The sequence below is a fragment of the Trematomus bernacchii genome, unplaced genomic scaffold (genome assembly GCF_902827165.1).
Source record: "Trematomus bernacchii unplaced genomic scaffold, fTreBer1.1, whole genome shotgun sequence".
In the NCBI taxonomy this organism is placed as follows: Eukaryota; Metazoa; Chordata; class Actinopteri; order Perciformes; family Nototheniidae; genus Trematomus; species Trematomus bernacchii.
The window spans coordinates 846,446-860,505 of NW_022987575.1; the positions used below are offsets into that span (position 1 = coordinate 846,446).

The window sequence follows — 14,060 nt, forward strand, 5'->3', positions numbered from 1 at the left end:
AAATTGTCGGTCTAGAAGCAAGAGCTTCGGAGCTAAGAGGCGGCGTCGCTTACGTCTCTCTTACGTCGAGGCGTGCTGGAAACTAAACCCACCTCCCCTGAACATGGGTCGACTGAAGAGTCTCGTCATGCCTGCCTACAAGCAGTAGCGCTGAGCAAAGTGACTAGAAGGCAACCACACACTTATAAAAAAAAACACACTTTATAAAGTCAGGCAACACTAACCAGGCTTCGTGTGATTCTGTTTATTTGTACCTTACTTTGACCATCCGTTCGCTGTTATTAATCATTGTGGAGAGCAGGCAGACGTTTTGTCAATCAATACATGGGCTGCACAGGTTGTCATGTCCGACTATCACAAATAGAATCATAATGAAAAATACGCCGGTAAAATGTGCCTGTAGAAAACGGCTTAGCAAGTAGTCAGTTTAGCTTCGGTTGCTATGCTAACATCACCCATGTTATACCAGAGAAACTTTCATAACAGCGTTGTGATGCCAAACAGCGTCAATTCAGACTGACACACATTCACTTAAGGGGAACTGGGGATATGTATCAGCTGCTTGTGTGACAGTCAGACAGTGAATACTTTAGAGCCGTGTGAGCTAATCCGGAGCTAACGGGAGAATAAACTCCCGTGGAAGAGCAGCCAGCACTGCATCGGTCGGTAAATGCTGCTGAAACACATTAATAAACAATGAACCACGGCACTCTGGAGAAAAGTATAAGGTTGGAGAAGTCGTTATTTAATTTAATCTGGCTTCGTATGATTAAAAGTAACACGATCATCGACCCAACGCAGTCCCCCGTTGTTGTTGTTGTTGTGAGCGCCGTTGGGGAGCAAATCAGCGATGTAATAGGTGACGTCATGACGCAGCAGCGGCAGCACCATCCCGGCTCTGAGTGGTGTGAACAAAGCGGGAGCAGAAAAGGGAAACCGGAGCTGAACCAGAAAAGCTCTAGCTCGGAGCTAGAAAGGGAAAAGCGCTGGTGTGAAAGCCGCATGTAAGGAAGTGCCCGATTTTTTTCGGCTGTGTATTTTCAAATTCTAGCGCACTCGATCTGGTTTCTCCAAAATTACCTACCCCACCTTTAATAAAACATAATAATATCAGCTATTGAAATTCTGATTCCATAGATGTGTCTCCCATCACCCAAAACCCCTGACTATTCTCTCAACTCAGATTACAATTACATTCTTTAATTCAAAGAAAATCAGTAATATCTTTAAAAACTACAAGTCCCTTTCTATCAGCTGTGCACCGTTATGGTGTAAATATAACCTATCTACCAATTGGATCAAATATAAAAGTCAGCCGAATTAGTGTTGATACTGCAAGGAGACGTATTGTGTGAAAATAAATGTAAGATATTGTGTAATTGCTGATATATTTATGATCCACGTCACATATTCAGTTTCGGTGGCATTTCTTCCAGTTTGTCCAGAAGTCTTCTCATCAGGGCTCTATAAATAAAGAACTACGGCAGATGTGTAATATTTAATGCAGCCGAACCGTGTATTACAATGCCGTTATGTGATGACTTCCAAAGAGAAAAGCAAGAACACTCGGAATAAAGTATTATTTAATTTAATTTAAATGTTTTCCGATTTCATATCGCATAAACACCATATCCCGACGTGCATTGCGGCTAAAACATCCAGGATTATGGGTGTAGTTCGATGTTTTAGCCTATCAAAACCTCTGAAAAAATAAATGTGTCTCTCAGAATCGAAAAGGAAAAACCTATGGGAAAAACACAAAAGCATTGTACACAATTTAAACCAATTAATGTTGTGTAATTAACAAGGATAAACTGATGTTTTTTAGTGGATGAGTACTGCATATATCACTGTTAAATCATTTGATCATTGGCAGAGCCGGCCCGACCCATTAAGCGACATAAGCGGCCGCTTTTTTGCTAAAAAATGAAAAAAAAAAGAAATTTTTTTTTTATTTTTTTTTTATCTCAGTACACCGTTTTTTATCTCAATACACCGTCGCTGTGATAAGTATGTTTAATTAATTTTGTTAATATGCCTAGATTGCCTACTCTCAAAGTCATGTATTATATTATTGAGTCAATCATATAATACATTAACCGTGCTTTACCTGAACCTCATCATGACACTAGAGAGGACGGCAGGATTGTAATTTCCCGTGTTCAGTGAATGCAACAGAGGCAAGGCACCAGACCAACCAGAGAGTTGAATGGAAATAAACATCTGTCTTATTGGCTGACAGGTACCTATCCTGTGAGCTGTGACAATGTTTAAAATAAACTCTCAGTCTCAGACTCAGAGTTTTTGAAGATGGACATTAGAACATTTGTTCTTAAAAAAGACAACAATTCTCAAGTGGTGGTTCACACAACAACCCAAGAGCCAGCACTTGAGCCAGGAGAAATTACAGCTACGTTGACGTTACTTTGAATCGCGGGGTAAGCTAAACCGTTAGCAAGTAGCTATAGCTAGCCAGATATATTAAATACACACTTTGTCATACAATCTAAATGTAATGTTTTTTAGCGTTACCTGGTGATTTCAAAGAAAGCTCTCTGGGAAATGTTGACTTACTGTTCGACATGAAGCTAGTAGCTGCCTTACAGTACACAGTTGATCCGGAATCATGTCAGTTAAAGTGTTTCATAGTTAGCTTAGCTAAGCATCAACCTAGCACTGAAATATATGGATGTTATGTGACAGTATTTCTGAGAAAAAGTCAGCTGAAATACGTGTCGACAGGATGATTGAACGTATATGCAGCAGTAAATGTGGCTGTTTGGCCACTGTTGTTGCCATAACACCTGAATTTAAATGTGCAACCTCTTTTTGTGACAGATTTTTGCATGAAATTATAATTCTTCTGAATGATATTCCTATTGACAGCTAGTTGCTATGTGAACATTATGAGATGGACAGCCAGAGAGAATAAATGAAAAACAGTTATGAAATACTATATGACAAAACAAGAATACAGTTTAAAAGGGGAGTGATTTGTAAAATATCCATAAAGAAAAATCTGTTTACAGTTCTGTTTCATATGGGTGTTGAGAGATGTATCCATAGATCTGTTAATTTTGCTCTCAAAGTGCACCAGATTGATGCTTTTAACTTCAATATTTAAAAAAAAATCTTCCTGGGGGAGCATGCCCCTGGACCCCCCAAGAGGAGGCGAGGACCCCCCTAGAGGATGTTAGGTCCACAGTGTTTACATGCTTATTTATACAATATGTGTGCTTATGCTAACATCATAAGACAAAAGTTGGTTCCGTGTTGTGTGAAGTGAGAACGCGCTAGAGTGAGGGGGGCCCCCAAGCCAAAGCTCGCTTAGGGCCCCCAAAAGTCTAGGGCCGGCCCTGATCATTGGTTTTATTATGAAAACTTCGAGTCCGGAAATACTGTTTTCACCCCGTGAGGGTTGACGCTAGCTTTACATGGAAGCTGCCGCATACTGTATACACGTTCTCCTGGCGAAACCTCAAATCATCTTCGTAATATCTATCAAACTATAGATCCTATACATCGACTGGACGTGGATTCTAAAAGTGCAATATACACTTCTCGCTACAAATCTAATCAAAAAGCATTTGAATGGACAAACTACAATTTAGGATTTTCCAGAGAGGGTTATTTGTGAATATACGACCCACCGTAGCGTTTGCAGTCAACAGTAGCACTAGAGGTCGAAAACTTTAAAACGTGATTATAGGTCGTAATAAGCGCTTGAACAATCGACCTATTTGGTCCTATGAGTTGGAGGACTTGTTGGTCCATGAGTTGGTCTAATTCTTCTATCACATGAAGCAGTAGACAGGAGCTTTTAACAGAAAATACCTTATTGCAGCTAGTTCCAGACAATACAAAAGAATCGGACATTAACTAATAATCATTTTTGGGTTCTCAGGACTCATTACATAGATACGATTAGGTGCTGATATTTCAGAGAGGATCAATATTCAGGTAAACATCAAAATAACAAAACAAGATTCCAAACTGTTTATATGGTGCTTTTTCTTTCTTTCCTTGTAAGGCATTTTATTATCTCTTGTTTGATGAGTGCAATATACATTTAAAACTTTAACCAAATTACTTTTGTACTAATTCAACCTTGAATATTTCATGTCCATTACATTTGCAGCCAAAGTGATTATGATTATGCATTGTAAAGATAACTCTTACATCCTGAACCAAAGGTGCCAGAAGTCTCTACAATATTAAATTGTTGTCTTGGTTACAGGTTGGAAAATAAAGCACCATGTTTCATGCCGCCGTACAGATTCTCCCTCAGAAAGACCAGCGTCTTCCTCCAGGCGTCTTCCTGAGCGAGAGAATGTGCCACCAGCTCTCCGCCCCACAGAACCATCACTGCAAAGACAACAAGCCAAACTATAGCAGTCAAAACTCAAAGTCCGGACTTGTTAGCTTAACTTTGAGAGAAACATCTTCCTGGTCTGAAGGGGAACATACTCGTAAAAGGTGGGTTAGTGACTGTTCTGAAGGAGCTGGCTCTGACAAACGGTGTGAACGGAGGTTCGATCAGGTGACCGGTGTTCTTATAGGACAGGACAGTCAGCAGGTGGCTGTTCCCCGCTCGCTCCATCATCTCTCTCATCTGCAAAAAAGGAAGTTAAACACATAATCTCATAAATGTTAATATTAAATGGCCTCATTATCATTCTTTGGATATGCTTTGTAAATATGTATATCTTATACTGTTTCTGCTGCTGTCACGTCTGAACTGTAAATCTTCATGAGAGTGGAATTTAAAAATATGTCTTTACAAATAAATTCAAAGATGTTGCAAATGTTGGAAACATGCTTTGTTTTACCCCTCCTTAATTCAATGTATTGTTTTCCATGAGATCTTGATAAATAGTCATATATTCAATAATATGAATCGTTGCTTTTACGGTCAAATCTTTCATTTAATATCTGGAATTTTGTTTTTTTTCATTTCAATTCCAACTTTGGCAATAAAGTAATATCATTTTCATTGTTGTTCACCTTCATGAAGCCAGCATAAAACAACATCATAAGAGGTAAGATAGAAAACACAAGGACAAGTATCTAGATGCGCTTTAAGTAGTCCATCTACGGAAAATTAAGGTTTCAACACGGAAGATGCATATCAACAAAATCATAATTACGTTGCCCAAGTGCAGTCCTATTCTCTTAGCACTGCAGTCTCTTTTCTACATCCTGATTAATTCTTCACATCTTTCCTTAACCCCATTACTTTTTACACTAAGGTTAGGAAAAGACAGATTATTTTGACTATTCGACCTCAACCCAGACCTCCAGGTGAATCTTTTTATTCACACAGGATGTCATCTTGTAAATACACTCACATCTATAGCAGACTCGTAGGTGGGCCAGTTCTGATCGTCCTCACCGACAACGAGCAGCAGAGGACACTGCAGTCGTCCCACCTGCTCAGAGACACAGCAGCGTTTCAGATTGTATCATCTGCTGCAGAATATTTCATGATGCATCACTGTGCGATCATTTATCTTTGGATCTTTGACACTTTACTCAGAGCTACAGAAGCACATTTATCCATATATACTTTGTTGTCGATATCAGCAGAGATTAAATACATATACAAAAATGTACATGGTTGTTCAGTCTAAAACAAATGTGAATACACAGGTGATAATACATAATGCAAACAAACTGTTATCTATATCAACCGAAATGATTTTTTTTTACAAAAAGGGCTTCGAAGAGCAAAAACCCAGTTAAAAATCAGAAATATAAACTCTCTAAAGAGTCTGCTGGTACTCACGTCTACTTTGAGTGAGGGGTCTGTTGGGATGGGCAGCAGCATATCTCTAAGGATCGACTGGTTATCCTTATCAAGGTGAATCTTGTCAATGTTTCTGATTTAGAAGAAAAGGAAAAGGATTCAATGTTTGTCTTGAGGGTGGCACCAGAGATTGATCATAGGGTAATTACAATCAAAATGAAAGCTGCAAGCTTCAGGAACCCATGTGCAGCCTCGAATCGCCATCGTCACTAACCACTTTGTATAATTAACCTGATTTGTTTGTGCATGTGCGCAAGTAAGCTACTTCTTGCCACCGCTTGAACTGATTTCACTACATTTCCCTACATGGGAATCAGATTTTCCAGTGATACAAATGCCTCTTATATATCGTACATGTAGGTGTCACGTACACCTTCGTGAAGGGTTTTTAGGGGGCGCTATAGGGCCATCCTGCCACACAGAAACACGACAACCATATCAGTTACTTAAGATCCTCCGTGTTAACGCCTGTGACAAATTTCGTAAATGCATCGCTAAACCCAAAATAAGTATGTTGAGGTATTTTAGGGGGCGCTATAGAGTAACCATGCCATACCAAAACACAACAACAAGTGCGCAATAAGTTTTGATTGTCCAAGTCTTCTGATGGTACTGGCCAAATTTGGAGTCGATCTGATAAAAATTGTAGGAGGAGATAGTTTGGCACGTCCCACAAAAGGGCAAACATTGGAAGTAGATTACAGCCCTCTCTTCACTTGATGAGGACAGCTCCCTCTGCTGTAATTAATGTAAATTACAGTAAAAACCAGAGGTTTATGTGAAATTGTTCTTTTTTTGAAATAATGTTTTTTATGTGCAATTATAGGCTTTAATTTTGTATTTGTGTTAATTTTGGGGGGGGGGGGTGGCGCCAGCTGAAATCTTGCCTAGGGCAGCAAATTGGTCAGGGCCGGCCCTGGTTGTGCGGAAAACTCAAAAGTGGCACATAGACATGTTCAGGGCCAGACCATTAACCATCATCTGAAGTATGGTGCCATTTGGACAATTTTCCTTTGAGTTATGACAACATCGTGTTTTATGAGGAGGGATGCATTACCATGGAAACGGCATATGATTACACCTCAGATTTAGCGTAAAGCTGTTGATGGGTGGACCGATGATATACAAGTGAAGTTTGATGGCGATCGGAACATGTCCATTGCACTTGCGTTGCCATGGAAATACCACATTATGAAACCTCAGATTTGACGTAGAGCTGTTCAGGGCAGCAGTGTAAACCATCATGTGACGCTTGGCGGCGTTCGGAGCATGTCAGTTGGAGTTATGACATCATCGTGTTCCATGTCGAGGGATCACCTAGCATCACACAAACGTTAAAATGGGCGGCGCGTAATGAGTTTGCCGTGCGGTGAAAAGTTTCGATTTTGATAACTTTTCATCCCCCAAGTCTCGAGACGCTACTTTCAAAATTTGGTGTCGATGGGAAAAAATCCCTGGGAGGAGATCTTTAAAGTAGGGTATGTTAAATTCGAAATGGCCGACCTCCTGTACGTTTTTTTATACACCTCCAAAAGGCTTTTTTGTTCGTCTCCGCACTTTAGATATGCGTATCCAATTTTGTTCATTTACGTGAAAGTGAAAGTGGGGGGAGTTTACATGAAAAAACAGAAGTGGCCGTGGCTTGCACATTTTTTTACGCAAAGTTACGGAACCCATTCCAAACGTCTATTTTCACCATTTCTGACGTGTTTGCAACATTTGGTGAGTTTTCATAAAGGTTGCGGGGGTCAAAAGTGCGTTCAAAGACGAAAAATTATAATCATAATAACAATCCTATTGCGCCCACATCCCTATGCACGAACGAGCTACATACTGTCATGATTTTGGCCCGTTTTTCTGGGCTTTAGCCCGTCATTTGGCCTGTTTTGTGTGTGGTGTCACACAAAACAGTCTCAGATCCTAATAAAAATAGTCAAGGAAAACAATAGTTCTTCATTCCGACTCTGTCGAGCTCAAGCTCGAATTAAAATCTCTTGTGAGCAGGAAAGGCATAGAGATAACTGAAAGAAGATTAACTTACTTGTTAAATAAAGCATTAATTTGTTCCACAGGTCCGTCAATCGGCTGCACATGACTCCCACTGATACACACTGCGCATCTGAGCTGGGAGACCACACACATACAGAGATCAGACAGCTGGACAGAATCCGATTATCGGTCAGATAATATAAGTGTGACATGGTTCTGATCGCTTGCAGTTCACTGCGACGGAATGAGCAACTTCCAGACATGGTGGACTATATTGCTATATTGAGTGCTTCTCATTGTGTGGAGTTATATTCAGTTGCAAGGCTACACCTGACATCAGTTGGATGGATGGATGGATGGATGATGGATGGATGGATGGATGGATGGATGGATGGATGGATGGATGGATGGATAGATAGATGGTCTTACCTTTACAACCTGGGAGTAAACAGCCATTCTGAGAGTGACAGAGGCGCCGAAGGAAAGACCCAACATGGCGATCCTGCTGCCGAGGATCTGAGGATGCTGCTCCAGGACTCTATAGGCCGTCTGCAGCAGGAAAATATGTCGAAAATATACTTCTACATTGATGATGCAGAACGTTTTTTGTTGGTAAGAAAGCGCTATCTTACATTTATATCTCATGTTTTCAAGATATACATGGTTGATGTACCTCAAAGTAATCATTGTCCACCATTTTACCAGTTTCCCTAGTGATTTTAGCTGTCAGGTAGTCGAGGGCCAGGGAGGCGATGCCGTGGGAGGCCAGCAGCGCTGCCCGGTACTCCACCAACTTCCCTCCACCCCCCCAAAGGTCCAAGAGTCCGGGGAAAGGACCAGGTCCTTCAGACGATTCAAGACACCAAATACAATCACTAGCTCGGTAATTATACAATGATATATGGATTATTTGGAAAGCTTTACCATATTTGCTTAAAGCACAAAGTCTTCCACATACAATCAATATTTGTGTAATTGAGCAATAGATAATATTACTTTTTACCGATGTACTCTTGAATTCAGTTTGATAAAAAATGTTGTTGTTCCAAAAGATACAAATAACTAATGCTGAATTTGGTTCATTTTCATTGTTAATGTTCTTCTATGTCACACAAATGTCACCCCTAAACTTCCCCCAGAGGACACCTCCCTTCAGAATCTCCCCAGGTCCTACCTGAGGGCAGGAAGAGGGTCGCAGTGAGTCTGCCCTCTGTTATCGGGACTCTACGGACGCCGGGAGCCATGTACCATCGCTCTACCACCACACTGGCCAGCAGCACCTGATCCAAGAAGCCCTCCGTCTGGTGACCCTGGTACACCGAGATTGTGACCCCCATGGGAGTCTGGACGTTCATCTTCCTCCACCTTGAAGAATGAGGGGAATGAGGTAACTCTAACGGTACGTTCACACCGGACACACCGGATTAAAGCGATGCGAATATAATCGGCTTGAAGTTGTGTTTACTAGCGTCATTCAAACAAGTAGGCAGACGAAAACACTTTTCTAATATGTGTTTCGGAAATCGATCGATAAGACTAATCTAACATGTAGCTGCTCCGTCCACACTCACAACAATGTCATACAGACAGAAATAAAGCAGCGACTGTATTCGCCATGACACAGACAGTCTGTGGTTTGTACATGTATAACTTTTCACCCGTTTCTGAACAAATATGAGGAGCTGTGAGCTCTGAGGGCTAACAGCTAACGGCTGATGTTTTGGTTATCTGATTCAACGTCAGTGACGGCAGGCCGAGATCCTCACCGCTGATTGGCTAACGCGAGAATGTGCCACGTGAATTTGACGCTCGAGTTGACAAAATGTAACTCTCGCGAAGGCGCAAGTCTCGTCAATCTCGTCATTCGGTGTGAACGCACCATAAGGCTTCATTTAAATCCATCCCCTACACCTTTTTATGGAAGTTAATTTACTATAAATAATGATTATTTTTCATCCAAGATATGCAGACACAAAACTATGGTTCCGAAATGTTATGACGGCTGCTCTTTCTACCAGAGAGACAGAAGGAGGCTCGTTCAGCTGAGATCGGAATACAGGCGGACTTCAGTTGGTCACAGAGTGCAGTGGTGTATGGGTCGTTTTGGAATTGGGCCTAATAATAATATTTTTTCCTGTACTGTCATCTGAACAGCCCCATGGTTGTTGGCCTACCTGAGCCCAGTTTTGCTGCCAGGAACTGGTCTGAGGCTCCACAGCAGGCCCATCGGTTCAACCCCAGAATATGTCCCGCCCAGACTGGGATCCTGTGAGACTGTGGGAGTGAAATGGATAAAAAATATTGACTTTTTTCTATTTTCACATATAACTCCAGCATTTAATAACAAAATATGTTTTGCTGCCATTCACAAACTTTAGTAATCGCTCTAAATTCATCTTCCTGAATTGTGATGGTCTTACCGTTCACAATACTGGTGGCATCGGCAGTGTAGTGAGCAAAAGCCTCCCAGCTGTGTCCGTCTTCACACTGGTGGAGGGCGTGGATGGTCAGCTGGAACCCAGGGAGGAGGTTCTGGACCAAGACGGTGAACTTCTCATCCACAAGCCCTCTGGACGGCTGGACCGACAGCTTCACGCAATGCTGTTTCATGTCCATCCTGAACTGAGCGGACAGAAGAAATCAAGAGACAATACATTTAATTAAAATATGACAGATTCCACTATTATTTCCAAATAAAGATGGTATAATATATTTTATTTAATGTATTTATTTAGTTGGAGTTGGAACTTGTGTGCAAACCCTCAACCAGGGTCTCTAAAATCTAAGGAAATAAATGGTAAACACACCTTAAAAACACTACTATTCATCTAAACCCTAACCCTATCGAAAACAGCATTTCCAGAGTCGGGTCCCAGGAGGTAGCAGTTCCAGAACAGGGCCCAAAACCTCCCTTTCCCTGACCACATTAACCAGCTCTGACGGGGATTCCAAGGTGTCCACCTGGTCCCGAACCACCTCAATTGGATCCTTTCTTCGAAAAAGCAGCAGCGCTCTCTACTCAAAGTCCCTCATGGATGAATGAACTTCTCAAATTATCCCTAAGGAAGATTCCAGCCAACCTCCAGAGAAAGTCTAAGTATCCATGGACTTGTTATTTTAGTCACGATTAACACTTCATGACCAGAGGTAAGAATATCAATTAGGATAGACCGGCAAGGCAAGGCAAGGCAAGGCAATTGTATTTATATAGCACTGTTATGACCTGGCTCAAAAGGCCACAACAAAGGAGACACACCATGTCAACGGTTAACAAAATATGTTTATTTAAAGCAAGTGAATCAAGTTAGCCAAATTAATCAAGTGTAACACAAGAAGAACATGAGGTGTGAACGTCAGTGGTATCAGTAATGCAACTGCATGGTGAGGATTGCATGAAAATGTATGGGTGAGGGTGTTGAGGTGCACAAAGTAAAACAACTGAAAGAACTAATGACATACTCAACCGAACCGGGTGCCTGTATCAGAAAGCAGAGAGACAACAGAGAGGAGCAGAGAGGCTTTAAGTAGCTGCAGAGCACCAGACCCAGGTGCCCTGAATCACTGCAATCAGTGCAGCCAACGCAGCACAGCCACACCCTCTCCACTGATGATCCCACAGGGGCATCACAAGCACCTTTCAGTACGCGACAATTCAAAGTGCTTTACAAAATAATAAACAAAAGACATTTAAGAATAAATACAGCATAAACACATTATTAAATGGTATTTAAAAACAGGCAAGATAATGCAAGATAATGAAATAAATAAATCAACACAGCAGGTACAGAATACATGAATAAAAGGCATACTGCAGTGTGAGTATGAACAGCTCAATTAAAGCGCAAATAGATATGTTTTTAGTCTGGTTTTGAAAATAGGAAGTGTTTCAGCGGACGTGCACGATTCGGGCAGTTTGTTCCAGATTGTCGGGCATAATAGCTAAACGCTGCTTTTCCATGTTTAGTTCTTATTCTTGGAACAGAGAGCAGACCCGACCCAGAGGACCTGAGACTCCTGGATGGATCATAGTTATGCAGGAGATCGTTTATATATCGGTAGAGAGAGCTTTGCCATACATATTTATGTCATTCAGAAGCCTGTTTTCTTCTTACTTGGCAAAAACTGAATTCTGATTCCGATAGCTTCCGGACAAGTGTTATAATAAAATACAGTATTTACCTCTGAAATGCAGTGCAGTATGAGTGTAAAGACACTGTGGATCAGTGAAATCATTTAACTTAAGTATAGTATCCGAATGCTTCCTCTACCACAGTACTTAAGTTTAAAATACTCCATGTTCGGCATTGTTGTCCCCCTTTCAGAAGGGGCAAACGGCTACAAATAAAATCTAAATTCCAGAGCTCTGCAGTCACAACTAAAAAGTCCACAAAAAGTGTCATTTCACACTTTCTTAAAACTTAAATAAACACTAACTGACCTTTCAAGCTTGTGTTCAGGTGTGCCTTCTTGACAGTTGGTTTGATCTCCTCTTGGTTCTGAAGTCGTCTAAGCGTCTGCAAACAAAGCAATTACCTAATCAAACTTTGGACGAACAGGTTCTTTTTTTATAGCAAACAAGTTCAGCTTAATATTTTGTGGAACTTGAATCTCCTCCCACAGAAACATCACTCGATCAAAGGTGGAGGGAATGTACCATTTATAAAGAATGGGATGAGGTCAATCATTATGATCCTTGTAATACATTAAACTTTCGCATATTGAATGAAGCATGTGGATTGACACAAGCAAATTATAGAATGGTGTGGTGATTTTACTGCGCACAGTACTTTGTTAGGGTGTTTTATGAAAATAAACCAGAGCCAGAAAGACAGAGGGGCAGGCTGGAGTTGAGAACGATTGCTAGCAGGATAGAGGCTACCAGGTTTTGTGTTAAAATCTGAAATGTAAAAAAATCCTTTATCCGCCCAGTTATGGAAATTATTAGACAGGGCTTAGCGTTAGCAAACAAGAGAGAAGAACGGATCAAACTGTTCCTCTACAAACATGAGTTGGTCGGATTCTCTGTCACAGTAAGCAGCGCAGGTTGGACACAAATGCAGGAGACAGGAACTGTTAACAGAAAATACCATATTGCAAGCTAGTTCTAGACGAGACAAAATAGAACAGAAATTCAATTAATCTACATAAAAAACTGCAAATCCCTCTCTGTCTCTGTCTCTGTTTCCAACGGCGTCCACCAGGGCTCTGTACTTGGTCCACTTGTGTTTACCATCTAGATCCACCATCTTGGACAGATTCTCCGTTACAACGACCTCCAGTTTCACTGTTATGCAGACGACATACATCCAGAAGGAGCTCAACGTAGAGCCACTGCTCCGTTGTGTCTGAAGGGGCCAATTGTGATGGATCCAGCCTCTGATTAGGCTGCTTCTGGGGGCCCTAAATTGAAGGTTTTTCTTGAGCTTTTTTTGTCACGGTTGAGTGCAGCAGGCAGGACCCAAATGCAGATTTCCAAGAATAATTCCTTTAATCCGGTACAAAGTAGAACACAGAACACTACCATGTGACACACAGTCAAATACAAACAATGAACCAACAATGACAGACAGAAAAACCAGAACTAAAATACACACAAGACCAATCACACAAACAAGACACAGGTGAGGAGGGAGGAGAAAACACAGGGGCACCAGGTGAACACAATCGGGCAATCAGGCAGGAGGGAACACAGAGACAGGAAGCAACAGGCAGGTGAACACTTTTCAAAACAAAACAGGAAACCAAAGACAGAAAAAGACAAGACAAAACACAACACAGACAGATCGTGACAGTACCCCCCCCTCAAGGAACGGATCCCAGACGTCCCAAAAAGTCCCAAAAAATCCAAAAAATTCCAGCAGGGTGGGTGGAGGGGGTCTGGAGGAGGGACGCACAACCAGGACCAACAGGGTGGGTGGAGGGGGTCCGGAGGACGGGCCCGGAAGGGGTCTCGGGCGGACGGCCCGGGGGCAAGGCAGAGTCCAAAAAGGGGCGAAGGCCACAGCGGGCGAACTCAGGGACCCGGGCATGAGAGCGAAGACCGCGGCACTCCGGGAGCCGGGCTCGAAGGTCAAGACGGGACAGCTCCGGTGGACGAGCAGAAAGGCGCCGACGGGACAGCTCCGGAGGCCGGGCAGGAAAGCGCAGACGGGACAGCTCCGGAGGCCGGGCAGGAAGGCGTCGATAGGACAGCTCCGGAGGCCGGGCAGGAAGGCGTCGACAGGACAGCTCCGGAGGCCGGGCAGGAAGGCGTCGACAGGACAGC

General features: G+C 42.2%; 1 protein-coding gene across 1 annotated transcript; it reads right to left on the minus strand.

Moving 5' to 3' along the window:
• Positions 1-3,993: 3,993 nt before the first annotated feature.
• LOC117479721 (peroxisomal succinyl-coenzyme A thioesterase-like) lies at positions 3,994-12,342 on the minus strand. Its single transcript, XM_034126811.1, has 11 exons — positions 12,234-12,342; positions 10,216-10,417; positions 9,970-10,069; positions 8,970-9,160; positions 8,469-8,638; positions 8,225-8,344; positions 7,848-7,930; positions 5,786-5,879; positions 5,349-5,429; positions 4,468-4,612; positions 3,994-4,365 (listed from the first exon to the last, which is right to left on the minus strand). Exons 2-11 carry the CDS (start codon positions 10,409-10,411, stop codon positions 4,232-4,234), a joined length of 1,314 nt encoding a protein of 437 aa, XP_033982702.1. The 5' UTR covers positions 10,412-10,417; positions 12,234-12,342; the 3' UTR covers positions 3,994-4,231.
• Between the last annotated feature and the right edge of the window lie 1,718 nt (positions 12,343-14,060).